The 16,337-nt window shown below is 42.5% G+C and overlaps 3 protein-coding genes across 4 annotated transcripts; all 3 read left to right on the top strand.

Annotated features, from left to right (window-relative positions):
* The first annotated feature begins 2,309 nt into the window (after positions 1–2,309).
* On the top strand, positions 2,310–6,980 carry LOC117152701 (zinc finger protein 37 homolog). The gene is made up of 2 exons (XM_033325435.1): positions 2,310–2,779; positions 4,340–6,980. Exons 1-2 carry the CDS (start codon positions 2,494–2,496, stop codon positions 5,581–5,583), a joined length of 1,530 nt encoding a protein of 509 aa, XP_033181326.1. The 5' UTR covers positions 2,310–2,493; the 3' UTR covers positions 5,584–6,980.
* An 872-nt stretch (positions 6,981–7,852) lies between these two features.
* LOC117152702 (oocyte zinc finger protein XlCOF6.1-like) lies at positions 7,853–9,962 on the top strand. Its single transcript, XM_033325438.1, has 2 exons — positions 7,853–8,084; positions 8,605–9,962. The coding sequence occupies exons 1-2, from the start codon at positions 8,009–8,011 to the stop codon at positions 9,663–9,665; spliced, it is 1,137 nt and encodes a 378-aa protein (XP_033181329.1). The 5' UTR covers positions 7,853–8,008; the 3' UTR covers positions 9,666–9,962.
* Positions 9,963–11,148: 1,186 nt separating this feature from the next.
* LOC113126354 (zinc finger protein 32-like) lies at positions 11,149–13,607 on the top strand. Of its 2 annotated transcripts, XM_033325437.1 has the most exons (3): positions 11,149–11,418; positions 12,194–12,847; positions 13,154–13,607. In XM_033325437.1, the coding sequence occupies exons 1-3, from the start codon at positions 11,244–11,246 to the stop codon at positions 13,252–13,254; spliced, it is 930 nt and encodes a 309-aa protein (XP_033181328.1). In that variant the 5' UTR covers positions 11,149–11,243; the 3' UTR covers positions 13,255–13,607. The 2 variants fall into 2 exon arrangements, with proteins under 2 accessions (XP_033181328.1, XP_033181327.1); XM_033325436.1 differs by having other exon boundaries at positions 12,194–13,607.
* The last annotated feature ends 2,730 nt before the right edge of the window (positions 13,608–16,337 follow it).

The raw sequence follows: 16,337 nt of genomic DNA, 5'->3' as shown, positions 1-16,337 counted from the left end.
AGTGTGGACCTGCTGCCTTCACAGGACTCACCATTCAGCCCTTCACAGACATAAACAGGGCAAGGGGGTCTGTGAGACCACCTGTCTTCCACCCATCTGGACCTTCAGGTATGGGGGGCGGGTCTTCAAGGTTTTATTCCACAGAAGGGGACCGCTGAATGAGTGACCCGGTAGTGATTATGGACACAGCCCTGGACTGTGTCTCCAACACCTGACATGTAACTTCACAGCAGATAATACCTGGTCAGACGTCCACTTTCCACCTGTAGCTGTGCAGGTAAACGATGACCTGGATGAAAAAGCCCACAGATCTGCAGAGATTGAAATAAAAAGTACAGTGTGAGAACCGTTTGGTTGAGGTTCCAGTTTCACGGTGCAATTTATTCTATGTTGGATGAAAACACTGATGAATCTTGAAGTTTCACACATTTTATCAGACAAAAAAGCGCCCCCTAATGTTCACATTGTGAAATACAGTGACATGATTTTACTATAAATCCAAAATCAGAGAAAAGGCAAAGTTTCTGAGACCTATCTAAACTTCACGGGAGTGTTGTTTCTGTTCTTTAAGTTTTTTATTAAATCTTCTCACTTCACTAGTTTCTACAAAACGTTTTCAGCAGCAGCACTTTTCCACTGCCCACGTTGTTCTGACCAGTCAAACACAAACGAAGGTAAAAAGACAATGTTCGATTCACAAAAGCTTTTTCACTTTGTTTTTTAATGGGCTGAACTCTGTGTGTGGCCCCATCAAATTAAAAGCCCTGAGAACTATTTGCTGAGGTTTCTGCGAAGTTTTACTGGAGTAAAACGTCAAACCGGATGAAATGAGGTTTATTGTCAAAATGTCTGAAGATTTTAAATATTGAAACACAAATGTTTTATCAAAAGACAAAAATACAAAACCATTGAGAGACATTTAGAAGAACCAACAGATTTTTACTTTAATATTTGACTTTTGTAATAAAATATATACTGTAAAAATATGTATACTTCTGTTTACTGCTCTGCACACACAACAGAAAATATACCGCTGGGTAGCTGAGGTTAACTACCTTATATACTTCTAATTTGAAGTACTTTATATACCGCTGGGTAGCTGACGTTAACTACCTTATATACTTCTAATTTGAAGTACTTTATATACCGCTGGGTAGCTGACGTTAACTACCTTATATACTTCTAATTTGAAGTACTTTATATACCGCCGGGTAGCTGACGTTAACTACCTTATATACTTCTAATTTGAAGTACTTTATATACCGCCGGGTAGCTGACGTTAACTACCTTATATACTTCTAATTTGAAGTACTTTATATACCGCCGGGTAGCTGACGTTAACTACCTCATATACTTCTAATTTGAAGTACTTTATATACCGCCGGGTAGCTGACGTTAACTACCTCATATACTTCTAATTTGAAGTACTTTATATACCGCCGAGTAGCAGACGTTAACTACCTCATATACTTCTAATTTGAAGTACTTTATATACCGCCGGGTAGCTGACGTTAACTACCTCATATACTTCTAATTTGAAGTACTTTATATACCGCCGGGTAGCTGACGTTAACTACCTTATATACTTCTAATTTGAAGTACTTTATATACCGCCGGGTAGCTGACGTTAACTACCTTATATACTTCTAATTTGAAGTACTTTATACACCGCCGGGTAGCTGACGTTAACTACCTTATATACTTCTAATTTGAAGTACTTTATATACCGCTGGGTAGCTGACGTTGACTACCTTATATACTTCTAATTTGAAGTACTTTATATACCGCCGGGTAGCTGACGTTGACTACCTTATATACTTCTAATTTGAAGTACTTTATATACCGCCGGGTAGCTGACGTTGACTACCTTATATACTTCTAATTTGAAGTACTTTATATACCGCCGGGTAGCTGACGTTAACTACCTTATATACTTCTAATTTGAAGTACTTTATATACCGCTGGGTAGCAGACGTTAACTACCTTATATACTTCTAATTTGAAGTACTTTATATACCGCTGGGTAGCTGACGTTAACTACCTTATATACTTCTAATTTGAAGTACTTTATATACCGCTGGGTAGCTGACGTTAACTACCTTATATACTTCTAATTTGAAGTACTTTATATACCGCTGGGTAACTGACGTTAACTACCTTATATACTTCTAATTTGAAGTACTTTATATACCGCTGGGTAGCAGACGTTAACTACCTTATAGACTGTACTTTTTTAATTCATCTTGTTCTATACATTTAGTGCAGTAAAACTACAAAAGCCTGAAATTTGTATTTCGGACAGTATTTTGAAGCAGCCGGTCTGGTCAGCCTGTCGGACCCGTTCCTCCTCCAGTCCAGCAGGGGTCGCTGTTCGCTCCGCCGCTTCGCTCTCTGACAGCGAAGCGTCGTCGACGCGGAACTCGGGGCCAGTGTTTACCTCCCCGCGGCCGCCTTTGTTCGCCGGACGCTGAAAGTGCGCAGAAAAGCGGGACGATGTGCGCCGTGCGGCTGCTGCGGGTGTCGGTCCACGAGCGGATCAGCGCGGCCGCCGAAGACTTCCTGCTGCAGGCGGAGAAAGGAGGAGCGGCGGCGGAGATCCCGGCGCTGAGAGCGCTGCTCACCGAGCGGCTGACGGCGGCCGCGGAGGAGATCGTCGCTCTGCTGGAGGAGACCGTGGCGGAGTACGAGGGCCGGGTGGAGCGGTCCGAGCGGGAGGTCTGCCGCCAGAGGAGGCTGCTCGATGCCGTGCTGAAGCCCGAGGTCCGGCTGCACAGAGCAGGTCAGTCCCCGCTCCCCAGACCCAGCACCACGGCCAGTGACGCATCCCACCCGCGTGCGTGTATGACAGCAACAAAACAGACTGATGCAGCAGGTTTATGAAGATTTAGCTGCTCCTGGTTTCTGAGTTTGTCATGTGCAATAAAATGATGTGGTTTTACAACTAATTCTCACCTGGAGTCCTGCAGGTCCACCTGGCCTGTGGCATCTGCACCTGATGCTGAAGTGAGGGTTCAGCTTTGGGCGCAGAACCTTAAGAAACCAATTTGTTCGAGTTTTTCAAAATAAACTCCAGCTGAAGGTTTGGGGTCATATCTGAGGCGAAACTAAAACGCAGCCTGATGCTGTTTCCTGCAGACAATAATTGATTCGTTTTGTTTTCAGTGGGTTTGTGGAAGAAGTTTAACTCAACATTTGATGTATCTGCCTCAAAGTTGTTGGTAGCGACGTGTCCCTGACGTCCATATGCAAAACTATACTGTTGGCATCAGCCCCCAAAGGCTGAAGGTTGATCCTGAAGCAGTTTTTGAAGTTTTCTCTTTGGCATAAACAATAACAATAACTCGACAAGCATCACCAGCAAAGATTCATGGGAGCTGTAGTTTTAAATACAAACCAACCATCATTGTTTCTTCTTGTTAAACTGACGTTTTATGTCCAATAACAGATTCTTTTATGTCTGATAACTAAGAGCTGCAGTCTGAAGATGGACTGAGTAATTATTTGTTCACAAGTGTTTGTGATGAATCTGCTGGTTATTATTTTTCCATTGATTCATTTGTCAATAAAGAAACCGGACAAGTAGAACTTCTCACAACATCTCAGAACCTAAAGGTGCCGACTTTAGATCAGAAGTAATGAAGAGAAGCAGTTGTTGATAAACTGGAACCAGCAGATGTTTGACTGTTCTCTGCTGGTTCCACTGCTCCACCAGCTTCTTGCTGCTCACAACAGTGACACTGTTTAGAGCTTATAGGATACTGTGATTAGATGTTGTTTATCAGTAGGACAGAGAGGAGACCTGAGGAGCAGCAGACCAGGTCCTCATGGAGACAGGCGTAGCATTTAGGTGGAGACAGTTTCTGTGTTTTAATAGCTCTGCTGGTGGAGCTGAAAATACCTATGTCACATAAACATTGTGTGAATACCTGGTATACATGTGAGTCAGGGTGGTGTTTGTCCAGACTGCTCACAGTCTCTGGGTCTGTGGTCAATAAAGTCTGAACAGAGAATCCAGTTTGTGGTTGATTTTTTTTTTTTTTCTTCCATCCACACTGAAAATAGATATTAGGAACATCTGGAGGAGGATCTGGATCATAACATCCTGATGTTGGTAGAAAACAAAGAACCATGAGCAAATATCAGGCATCTCTCATTCAACACGTGAAGCTTCAGGTGTGGCAGTAAAAGTATCAGAAACCTGTGAGTTATTAAGTCTGTAACACCTTAGTTCAGAGGACCTGCAGAAAATCTTATTACGATTGAGTCCTTAATCAAAAAGCTTTGAAGGACCTGAGTCATGAATATGTTTTCCTCAATCTTTTTCTGTGTTTTCCCGCAGATGTCAATCTGCAGCTAGTGAGCAAAGAAGAGGGTTTCCCAGTACAACAGGACTGGAATCCCAGTCTGGACCAGGATCCATCAGAGCTCCCACACATCAAAGAGGAACAGGAGGAGGTCTGGACCAGTCAGGAGGGAGAGCAGCTTCAAGGGGTGGAGGAGGCTGATATCAACAAGTTCCCATTCACTCCTGTCCCTGTGAAGAGTGAAGATAATGATGAAGAAAAAGCGCAGTCCTCACAGCTTCATCAGAGCCAAACTGAGGAGAACAGAGACTCTGTGGGAGGAGAGGACTGTGGAGTACCAGAACCTGCCAGGAACTCAGGTCCACATAGACTTTTGGAACCAGTTAGTGAAGATAATTCTCTGGACTCCAACCAAACTGATGACAGTGATTGTGACTGGACTCAAACAAATGAAGCTCAGTCAGGTTTAGAGATAGTTAAGAACAGCAAAGGCCCAGAGAGTGATATTGGGTCCTCAGCGAAGGAGCGGCCCTTTCCTTGCTCGTATTGTGGTAAAAGATTTAGCCTGAAGGGAAATCTGAACAGACACATCAGAGACCACACAGGCGAGAGACCATTTCCTTGCACAGGTTGTGATAAATCATTTAAAGACAGCGGCTCTCTGACGGCTCACATGAGGTGCCACACTGGAGAGCAGCCATACAGCTGCTTATTCTGTGGAAAGAACTTTAGTGGGAGGGGAAATATGACCAGACACATGAGGATCCACACAGGAGAGAAGCCATTCACCTGCTCGTTGTGTAATAAAAGCTTTCATGTCAAAGAACATCTCAACAGACACATGAAGTACCACACCGGGGAAAAACCTTTCAGTTGCTCGGTCTGTGGGAAAGGCTGTGCTCAGAAAACAGACTTGAAGAAACACATGAGAGTCCATACAGGTGAGAAACCGTTTAGTTGTCCATTCTGTGGAAAGTGCTGCGCAGAGAAAGGAGACTTGACCAAACACATGAGAGTCCACACGGGAGAGAAACCATTCAGCTGCAACATCTGTGGTAAGAGCTGTGCCCAAAAGGGGAGCCTGAAGATTCACATGAGAATCCACACGGGAGAGAAACCATTTAGCTGCTCTGTCTGTAGCAAACGCTTCACTGTTACAGGACATCTGAAGAGACACATGAAGCTGCATTCAGCCGACAGTCAGGGGAATGAGTGTGCAGATACAGATTCAGCCAAAGGACAAAATCAAGTTGACCCTGATGAACCAGTGAACACATGATGATGGTGCTTCAGTCAAAAGATGATGACTTTGAGTTGGGGAGGTGGTCAGGGATATAGCCACATCAGGCCTCCTTGATTCATGTCTTGTAATCACAACATGTTGATTGTTTGGCTGTCATAACTAGTCAGTTTTTTATTGATCAAAAAATCTTTCATTGATAATGTAGAATAGGGCAGAAGATCCACAAAATATACTGTTGTTTTGCAGTGGTTCCTTCCCACAACAACTCAACTTTCATCATGAAGTCCTGCGCCAATATACAAAGGTGAAAGAAGAACTCTATTTAATAGAGAAATAAGTTAAATACAGACAGTAACATGGTGGCTCAGTGGTTAGTACCATAGGCCCACTGCAGGTTCAAATACAACCTGTTTTTTCCACATCTGCCTGTGTTTCCTCAGTCCCACAGTCCAAAGACATGAAGATGAGGTGATTTTAAATGTTTGTAGGGGAAATTACAAGCGATGCAAACTATTGTCACAGCCTACATTTATTTACAGCAGTGTAAACCAAAAAAAAAGAATGTACAATGAACCTGTAAAAGTTCATAGTGAAGAGAGTGAAGGGCCGAAAATGTGCTGGATTGATGTTTTTATTGCACAGACCAAAGGAAAAAAACCAACAATATGTGCAGGGGGGAAGAGCAGCCCACTCAACTGGCTGCTGATGGAGGCTCATCAGGCCCTGCAGACAGAAAGCAGCAACCAGAGAAGACAATGGCCAGTCACACTCTGTGTCTGTGTGGGGTCTGTGGTTAGACTGTATCCAAAGACACTTATCTGCTGTGTCAAACTGCCTAAACCTGATGAGTTACTGCTGCTGTTTGCCTCACATTTAACTCTATTATGTCACTTAATATTAGCCTCAACCAGGAAATGTTGTTTTGCCTTTTAGTAGCATCATGTTATGATAAAACATCAGTTTGTAGTTTGAAGAGTCTGGACAAACAGAAGAACAGCTGTTGAGCACTGACGAGAACTCCTTTGGCATGTTGTCTTTTTTTGGACTCTTGTATAAAATCATATTTTAGTAGTAACTGCTAGAGATCTGTCCTAGTTTTTCTCTGGTTATTTTTGCTGACCTATGAAACAACACTAATAACAGTAAAAATGAAGACCTGCTTTTATGGTTTTTGTAAAAAGCTTTATTTTGGCAGGTAAATATGCCCTGAATTTATTGGGTAAGGTTGGGCCTACAGTCAAGCAACTGGGCATGTGTTCTGGAAACGTTCTGTATCCGAATGCAGTAACAAATCATTGCATCTAATGAAAAAATAAATATTGAAAACCCAGATGTAATAATAGACATATAAAAAATCAAATAATACAAACCTGTGGACAGTTTATAAAAAGGCAACAATATTTGGCCATACATTAAAAAACACAAAGACAGAGGCTGAATAATGAAATGTGTTTATTTGTTATTCAATGTTTTCAGGGTTTAAATTACAAAGTGGATTATGGGGGAACCCTATTTTTCAGTATTGTGCCCTCTGCATAAATATAGAGTGAATATCAGTAACTGGTGCAATTTTTGTCCCTGCAACTTTTTCCTAACCAGAGTTAGATGGAAGCCATTTTGTGGTAGAGCAGGATGCATGTAATGCAGCTCAATTTTCTGTTTTGTAAAGATTGTGGAAAAGTTGAATTCAATTTTCTTAAAAAAACATTACAAACATTGATGTTGCAGACTTTACAAACTGGAGCTAGAAAATAGAGTCCAAAAATGACTGTCAAAGTCATTTGTTTTATTTTTTTAAAATGAACTCAAGTGATTTTTCTCCATATTGAATTTTTTGCCAGACTGGACGTCATAAAGGTCTTAAAATGTCTTCAGAAGTCATAAATTCAACTTGTTACAGCCTTTATGCCTTTTTCCTCATAAAGTTAATTTTTTAGATTAGAAATATTTCATGGTGGTGCCTGGCATCATACAGGTGAGAGGTATCAGCCCCGCTGCCTCAGTCAGGTTTACACTTCTTACAATGAAGAGTGCAGAGCAGATGTTGAAGCAGCTGGACTGACCAACGACGACTGGAGTGGCCAACTACAGCAGGTGAACAGTCAGAGGTGATTCAGAAACTACTGGCATTAAACTAAGTTAAATCAAATTATTGGCATTAAACTAAGATGTAACTTAGTTAAATCAAATGATTGGTATTAAACTAAGATATAATTTAGTAAAACGCGTCTGTTTATCGGGTTTGTTCAAATTAACCTAGGTTTATTTTGACGGCAACCGGAAGTGATTTTTCTTTGCCCTAAAATGGCGTCCAGTTTGTTTCGCCGTCACCTCCTCACTTTTCAAAGCATTAGACAAAGACCCGGGGAGACCCAGAGCCGGCCTGAGTCCGGGTTAACGTGTGTGGCCGGACTTTGTGCCGCTCAGCTGCTGTGGTTGTGTGAAAGTGTCTGAAGTCCAAATGCTGAGCGCGTTGGAGAAGCAGCGGCTGATTGCGGCCGAATTACCCGGAGCGCGGCCATTTTCTCAACATTACGGTAATGATGTTTTGAGCGATATAGTCGCTTATTGATCCGTTTTATCAAATCACACACGCATTACTTACAGCTGTGAACAAACGACTAACTACTTTAGCGCTAAATGACTTTAGTACATTAAATCAGAGCAGATGTCCAGTGCGCATCCGGTTTGAATCAGAATTCAAAATAAAAGAGCGAATCCAGAGTTTTTCCTGAAATATTTTGATGCCGCCAGACCTTAATGAAGGGAATAATGCCATTTTGTGATTTTCTTTTTAGTGTTTTCTTTCTCCAGTGTTGGTATTATGGCCTGAGATACTAGGCGTCTGAGGCTGATAAGTGCAAAGAATAAAGCAGACAGGTATAAACCAGGTGATCTACTGCATGTAAATACATGGAGGCACCATGATGACTCCACTTGGCTCCAGGTCACAGTAACATTTTAGATTAAATACACATAAACACTTAATTTTAATCTCAGGGTGTTGAAATTCAATGGTAAAATAATGTGTAATATGTGTTTCACTCTGTCCTGCAGATGGCCAGCAGCACAACTGGAGCTCCAGACCTGACCAGGATCCACCAGAGCCCCCACACATTAAAGAGGACTGGGATCCAGCAGAGCCCCCACACATCAAAAAGGAACAGGAGGAAATCTGGACCAGTCAGGAGGGAGAGCAGCTTCAAGGGCTGGAGGAGGCTGATATCTCCCAGATCCCACTCACTCCTGTCCATGTGAAGAGTGAAGATGATGATGAGAAACCTCAGTCTTCACAGCTTCATCAGAGCCAAACTAAGGAGAACAGAGACTGTGTGGGAGGAGAGGACTGTGGAGTACCGGAACCGATCAAGAACTCGGATTCACATAGACTTTCAGAACCAGGTACTGATGACAGGACTCAGGACTCTTCTGAAACTGATGTCACTGATGAAGACTGGACAGAGATGAGAGAAACTCAATCTGATTTAAACTCTGTGAAACCTAAAGTGCATCACAGTGACAAGTTTATCTGCTCTGAGTGCGGGAAAACATTTGGCCATAAGACAAATCTGAAAAGACACATGAAATGTCACACAGGTGAGAAACCATTCAGCTGCTCATTTTGCACTAAAAGATTCACTCGGAGAGAACACCTGATTGCTCACATGAGATGTCATTCAGGGGAAAAACCTTTCAGCTGTTCAGTCTGTAATACAAGGTTCAGTCACGGTTGGTCACTAGATAAACACATGAGAGTCCACACCGGGGAGAAACCTTTTTGTTGCTCACTGTGCAGTAAAAGATTCAGGCAGCGCTCTGATTTAGTTGCACACTTTAGAATCCACACAGGAGAAAAACCATTTTCCTGCTCAGTTTGCGACACCAGTTTCACTCAGCGACACACTCTGGTTCAGCACATGAGAACCCACACTGGGCTGAAACCTTTTCCTTGCTCCATTTGTGGTAAGAGATTCTCACGAAAGGGACACATGACAAGACACATGGCAGCTCACACTGGTGAGAAACCTTTCAGCTGCCTTGTCTGTGACAAAACATTCACTTGGCAGTCGCAGTTTAAAAGACATGCGTGTTCTGCAGAGAGCAGCAGTGGTAAATGAAGCTGTCACAATTAAATATTGGAGTACTGCTCACATAAAGGAATTAACAGCTTGATTGTGTAAGAATAAATGGTGCCTGTGAAATTATTTTCATTACTTGTAATATTTTATGATGAGAAACACCAAAGACGTCTGGAAATTACAGCATTTGATTCTGTGTCTTGTGTTTGTGTACAAATCCCATTCAGAGACTCTATGTGGTGTATTTAATGTGCATGACCTGAACAGGTGTCAGCACAGAACTGTGACATCATAGTGACTGGATTTATTAAACAATAAAACCTGATCGGAACAATATGACATTTGCTTAAGTTCCTGCAGTGAAAAAGACCAAGCAGTAACATTTCCACACACGTCAACAGTGAACACTGTCACACTAATGTGAAGGATGGAGTGAAATTAAATACATACCTCTCTTTTCTAGAAGTGTCAATCATTTGCCATCATTGCTCATGTGGGACTGTGTAAACTCTGCTCTATGTGAACATAAACCTGTCTGTGTGTTAAATGTGTATTCAGTCTAATCTGCTGTCATTAGCCTGTCTTTCATTTTTACCAGGTATTAGAAAGTTTCTCTGCAGCTTTATTCTCCTTCACTGCTTTGTTTGTCTGTGTGCCCTTCAACAATGCACAGTAATAAAACAAATGTCAAAGTTAGTCAAAGCTAAAGAACAAAACACCCACTTCATTTGTCAGTTTGCACAGCATCTTCGTCGGAGAGAAAAGGAAGCACAGACACAATCACTGATCAGAGTTTGTGCCTTCCATCATTGATAAACGATCTGGTTACGAAAGAGACACAAACCACTTGAGATAATAACGTTGTAGTGATGTCCTCTCTCACCTCTGCAGAGCTCAGTTCGTCATGTCACGTACTTCAGTCCTGCCATTCAATAGCTTCTCTCCTCAGTTTGGCTCTGATGAAGCTGTGAGGACTGAGGCTTCTCTGCATCATCATCTTCACTCTTCACAGGGACAGGGGTGAAGGGGAAGTGGGTGATACCAGCCTCATCGAGGCCTTGAAGCTGCTCTCCTCCTGACTGGTCCAGACCTCCTCCTGGTCCTCATCAATGTGTGAGGGCTCTGTTGGATCCTGGTCCAAACTGGGGCTTCAGTCCTGCTGCTGAAACACAGACACACATCGACAAAACATATTTATTTTTACCACTGAATCTGTTGCTTCCACTGCTTCATCTCTGAGCTTTGAGTTCAGGACTGAGGAAAGTTAACGATCTGCTGTGTAATTATGTTTAACTTGTTTCTTAAAATGCTCAGTTAATTCAGTTTAAAAGTGTTTTCAGTGAAATACTTAAATACCGAAAGACAATGCTGCCATTCATTCATACAGAGCAGACAGTTGTAATTTCTTTAATAGAAAGAACAGTTTTCGTGGAGCAAACAGAAATTACTTCGTCTCAAAGCGGCGGGACAAGTGCTTTTATTTTGAAACAAGACCCGGAAGTAATCACTAGTATCCGGTCAGATGTGACACTATTAGCGGAATGAGGCATACAAGCACCTGGATTTGATCAACAGGTGTAAATAGCTCCGGCGTTTCGATCGTGTCGCGTGTGGAAGATGTCCAGACTCCAGAGTCTGAAGCTGTTTGTCAGCCAGCGGCTAAACGCGGCTGTCGAGGAGATTTTTGGACATCTCGAGAAAACCATCTCCGACTATGAAGAGGAGCTGGATCTCCGCCACCGCGAACTGCTCCATGTGGGTTTAACACCTGAGACAAAGCGGCGACAGACAGGTTTGTTTTTGACCTTAGCTAAGCTAAGCTAAGCTAACAGTAGCTGAGCCAGCAGCACACTAGCGGCTAGCTCAGCTAAAGAGCGTTAGCTTTCCTGCAACCAAGGTACATACAATAATATTATCATTAAAGTAGCATCGAAGACAGTCGGACAAATTGGACTCTGGTGTAATTTAATATTTAAGTTTTCAGTCTTATTTCAGTCTTTGCTGAGTCAGGGATGTGGGGACTTGAGTCCACTGGGACCAGCAGGGCTGAAGAACCACACAGGTCTGATATCTGGGATGCAGCAGTTTTTATTACACTGTGAAACCTTCCAAGGAGGTGCATAAGTGAGTTGAAAAATCCCCTTCAGAGTTTGATGAGGACATTAAGGACAACTGTCTGAATCACCCTTATAGCTGTCATTGTGACTAACATGTTTTGGGGTTTGTAATTTAAGTCAGTGTATCTACGTAGCTCAAAGCATTTCCTGAAAGGCTGTGAATTCTGAGTACAGACCTTCAGACAATGAAACCTGCAGCCCATCAAAAATCTGTCATCTCATTTTAATGAATGATAAACTTTCTCTTATCATTTTCCAAAGTCTTCAACTTACTTCATTCACTGGTGACTTTTTTCATAGCCTGCCCGCCTCCCACACCTTGTTTACATCTGGTAAAGGGTTTTCTCATGGACTAGAAGTATTTGGCTTTGGTGAATATCATTGCCAAGCAGTGTCACACTTTCTTTTTTGCTCATAGATGTCCACTCTCTCTGACTGTTTATATTTCAGTGTTTTCTGCAGACCTCCAGCAGCTGCTGATGAGGAAAGAAGAGGTTCCCCTTGAACAGCAGGACTGGAGCCAGAGTCTGGATCAGGATCCACCAGAGCCACCTCACATCAAAGAGGACCAGGAACCAGCAGAGTCCCCACACATTAAAAAGGAACAGGAGGAAGTCTGGACCAGTCAGGAGGGAGAGCAGCTTCAAGGTCTGGAGGAGGCTGGTATCATCCAGTTCCCACTCACCCCTGTCCCTGTGAAGACTGAAGATGATCATGAAGAGAAAGCTCAGTTCTCACAGCTTCATCAGAGCCAAACTGAGGACCACAGAGACTTTGTGGGAGGGGATTACTGTGGCAGACCAGAACCAGTCAGGAGCCCAGGTCCACACAGACTTCTGCAGTCAGTCAGGAATGACAAGACTTTGCAGTCCTCTGAACCTGAGACTGAAAATAGTGATCATTATTGTAAGGAGACTGGAGATCCTCAGCCAGTTTTAAACTTTGAGAAAACTAATGAAGTCTCTGTGAGTCACCTCAAATGTAAAGCAGCCAAAAAATCATTTGTCTGCTGTGAATGTGGAAGAAAATTTGGTCGGAAGGACAGTCTACGGAGACACATGAGATACCACACAGGAGAGAAACCCTATAGCTGCTCAGTTTGTGGTAAAACCTTTTCTCAGAGGCCAAACCTAATTCGTCACATGAGGTGTCACTCAGGAGAAAAGCCTTTCAGCTGCTCGTTTTGTGACACCAGCTTTGCTGTGCGTAGCGCTTTGGTGAACCACATGAGAATCCACACTGGGGAGAAACCTTTCAGTTGCTTATACTGCGAAAAAAGCTTTACACAAAAGGGAGGGCTGAAAAAACACATGACCGTTCACACAGGAGAGAAACCGTACAGTTGCCCAGTGTGCGCTAAAAGTTTTTCTCAAAAAGCAAATCTGACGTATCACTTCTCTGTTCATACAGGGCAGAAACAGTTCAGCTGCGGCGTTTGTGACAAAAGATTCACTTGGCAGTCGCAGGTCAAAAGCCACAAGTGTGTCGGAGAGAGCAGCAGCAACACCTGAAGTCTGGGTGGTTCAGCTGAAAATAAACACTGACAAAACCGGAAGACCTTCAGCTTTGAATTTCCTCCCTGCCCCAGACAGTTCAGCCACACATCCAAGTTTTGACACACCATGACATACAGAATTTTACAATGTTGTGTAAAACAAAAGTTCAACAGTTTTTTTCTTTTGGACTCTTTTTAATTTTCTTTTTTTCTTTCTCTCTCGTTTTAGTAGAGCAGGTGCAGACAGCTGCTGTGGAGTAAGTGTTTCAGACAAAACAGTGCCCTTTGGCTTCTCTCACACTGTACATATGTTGTTGTATAATATATTTCAAAGGCCTTTTTTATTAAAATAAGTTACTTATACAGTGATCAGGCTCTTGAATGACTGTATGTACAGATGGTGAAGGTTTGGCTTCGGTTTAGTGTGACCAGAACAGATACATCTCAGGTAACAGGTTTTTTTTTTTCATGCAAAGGTGAATTTTGTGTAGATTAGTTGAACTTTAGCCCACAAGAACTCAATGCAGCACAGGTGTCACAAACACCACAGTTTTTAAAATTATGCACAAAGTCAACACACGGCACCAGGATGTTCACTTAGGGACTTCACGAGGTGAGGTCAAAGGGTCAAAGGTAAAGATTTTTGCTACTCAAAGTACTTTGATGGTAATGTCACAATAACAGTTTCATGATTCATTAGGATTACAGTGAGGTAGTACAGGGTTTATAGGGTTTAGTATGGTCTGATGGGAGTAAAAAAAAAGCAGAAACTAAATGAAAGCTAATTCAAACACACATTTAGAATTTGATTATAGATGAGAAGGCAATTCTGTGAAAATGTGTTTCACAAAGCCAGATGAGCTGCATTTGTGGTCCTCAGGAAACAGACCAGGAGTTAGCTGTAAAATCCACTGTGATTATTACAAGTCCAGTTCTTCAGGACTGTTTGGACTGCAGCTGATTCCTTCCTCACAACAACAAACCAACCAAATGTTCATTTCAGCTTAAAGCTGATGTTAACAGCCTTTTATACTTCTAATTTGAAGTACTTTATGTACCGCTGGGTAGCTGACGTTAACTACCTTATATACTTCTAATTTGAAGTACTTTATGTACCGCTGGGTAGCTGACGTTAACTACCTTATATACTTCTAATTTGAAGTACTTTATATACGGCTGGGTAGCTGACGTTAACTACCTTATATACTTCTAATTTGAAGTACTTTATGTACGGCTGGGTAGCTGACGTTAACTACCTTATATACTTCTAATTTGAAGTACTTTATGTACCGCTGGGTAGATGACGTTAACTACCTTATATACTTCTAATTTGAAGTACTTTATATACCGCTGGGTAGCTGACGTTAACTACCTTATATACTTCTAATTTGAAGTACTTTATATACCGCTGGGTAGCTAATATTAACTACAGGGGTTTATTTCATTTCATATTTCTCTTTCTCTTTATTCTGTGACTTCCCTTTGTTGACTATTCTCTGCAGTTTCCGCCTGTTCCAACATCAGATTGACTCTGGTGAAAGGCCAGAACCTCAGTATCAACAGCAGGCTGTCAGAGCACAGGGCTGCTCTGTCTGTTTCTGCCTGTGTGGATCTAATGAACGCCCTTATCTCCGTCAGCTGGATGCTGCGACTAAATGCCATCCTGTCCCTGATCCTCGTCGATAATCTGTCTGATCGATGCCTCAATTAAAGGGTCTGGATCAGACGCAGCTCATCTCTGATTGGACGATCACTGGGCTCACAGTGAATAAAATTCACTAACATTCTGCTTGTTTCTTCAGTTTGGAACAAACAAAGCATGTTTACCACATAACAGGAAGTAGAATGCTGAAATAAATAGATCCCTGAAAATGAAATACTGATTGGATCTTTGTCACTGTGACAAAGCTGTACTGAAGTATTGCACCACCACAACATTTTGTAAGAGGCCGATAAACTCAGAGCAGCAGAGTTCAGTCCCCCGGCTGCAGCGCCAGGGCCAGAGGTGATGTAGGCTGTAGGCTGGTTCTGTTGTTTATCTGTCGTGCAAACCAAGATGTTTAATAAAGACTGACGAGAAGCTGCTGCTCTCTGGTCTTTTTAGAAACGTTTGCGTGGAGAGACGAGGCCTCGGGGCCGATCAGCCCCACCGGGGGTCTAACCAGATACGACTGATTGGGGGATGACTGATTGGGGAAGTCTGGTGTCTCTGTTCTCTTGAAAATATTTTTAGATCAACACTTTGACAAGAAACGTCTCCTCAGACCCTCTGGAGGCTTCAGGCAGCACAGGAAGTAGCGACACCACACTCTGGTCAGGTTTCCATCAAATGTTCATGATCAGGATGAAAAGTGAGTGAAGCCTGGTGTCTGCCTGTGGAGTCTGAGCTGATGGAGCTGGTGCAGCTGATGCTTCGGCCGTTACCATTAAACGACCACAGAAGAAGAAGAGGAGTCTGATGGAAGGTCACAGCCTCCTCATCGCTCCACAAACACCCCTGATTTATGTTTGTTTCCACTGAGATTATTTTGTGTGAAAATTGAGAATAGAAATAAAAACCTGGGGCTTTGTGGTTGTGGCCTGTAGGTGACACAGGTGCAGTTAATATGGTTTGTAGTTTTTTGGTTGATTTTTTTTTTTTTTTTAATGGCAGTGATAATTAGCACAAAGGAAATGATTTCCAGTAAAAGGTGTTTGTCATTAAACCCTCAGGTTTTCACCTGAAGGGGTGAAAGCTGCAGATGTTTCCAGATATTTGTTGAGAGTTTTATTTCTTCTTCTTGCCTCCTGATTTCAGCAGGTTTGATTGACAGGTGGCAGCTTGGCCCACACTGAGCTGACAGAGGTTGATCACCAGTTTGAGACGCTTGATGGTGACAACAAGCTGCTGCTGCACCAACACGTGTGTTCAAAGACACTTTGAAAACCAGGGCCAGAAGACAAACAGTAACGGGACTGTGTGAGTTTGTTTGTTTGATTGTGTCCTTTTTACAGTTAAAATGAGTGTCCTCAAACGCAACAGAGGCTTTTAACTACAAACACACTGCAGGACACTGAACCCATGAAATCACAACCCACTATATATACTATATTTATTAT

The sequence above is a fragment of the Mastacembelus armatus genome, chromosome 11 (genome assembly GCF_900324485.2).
Source record: "Mastacembelus armatus chromosome 11, fMasArm1.2, whole genome shotgun sequence".
In the NCBI taxonomy this organism is placed as follows: domain Eukaryota; kingdom Metazoa; phylum Chordata; class Actinopteri; order Synbranchiformes; family Mastacembelidae; genus Mastacembelus; species Mastacembelus armatus.
This window is presented reverse-complemented; position numbering and strand designations above follow the sequence as displayed.

What these genes read in the sequence shown, in the direction of transcription:
- LOC117152701 (XM_033325435.1), top strand. Translation starts at nt 2,494, where the DNA reads ATGTGCGCCGTGCGGCTGCTGCGGGTGTCGGTCCACGAGCGGATCAGC. An exon ending in GGTCCGGCTGCACAGAGCAG is followed by an intron (nt 2,780 to 4,339) that starts GTCAGTCCCCGC and finishes GTTTTCCCGCAG; the next exon opens with ATGTCAATCTGCAGCTAGTG.
- LOC117152702 (XM_033325438.1), top strand. Translation starts at nt 8,009, where the DNA reads ATGCTGAGCGCGTTGGAGAAGCAGCGGCTGATTGCGGCCGAATTACCC. An exon ending in GCCATTTTCTCAACATTACG is followed by an intron (nt 8,085 to 8,604) that starts GTAATGATGTTT and finishes TCTGTCCTGCAG; the next exon opens with ATGGCCAGCAGCACAACTGG.
- LOC113126354 (XM_033325436.1), top strand. Translation starts at nt 11,244, where the DNA reads ATGTCCAGACTCCAGAGTCTGAAGCTGTTTGTCAGCCAGCGGCTAAAC. An exon ending in GACAAAGCGGCGACAGACAG is followed by an intron (nt 11,419 to 12,193) that starts GTTTGTTTTTGA and finishes TTTATATTTCAG; the next exon opens with TGTTTTCTGCAGACCTCCAG.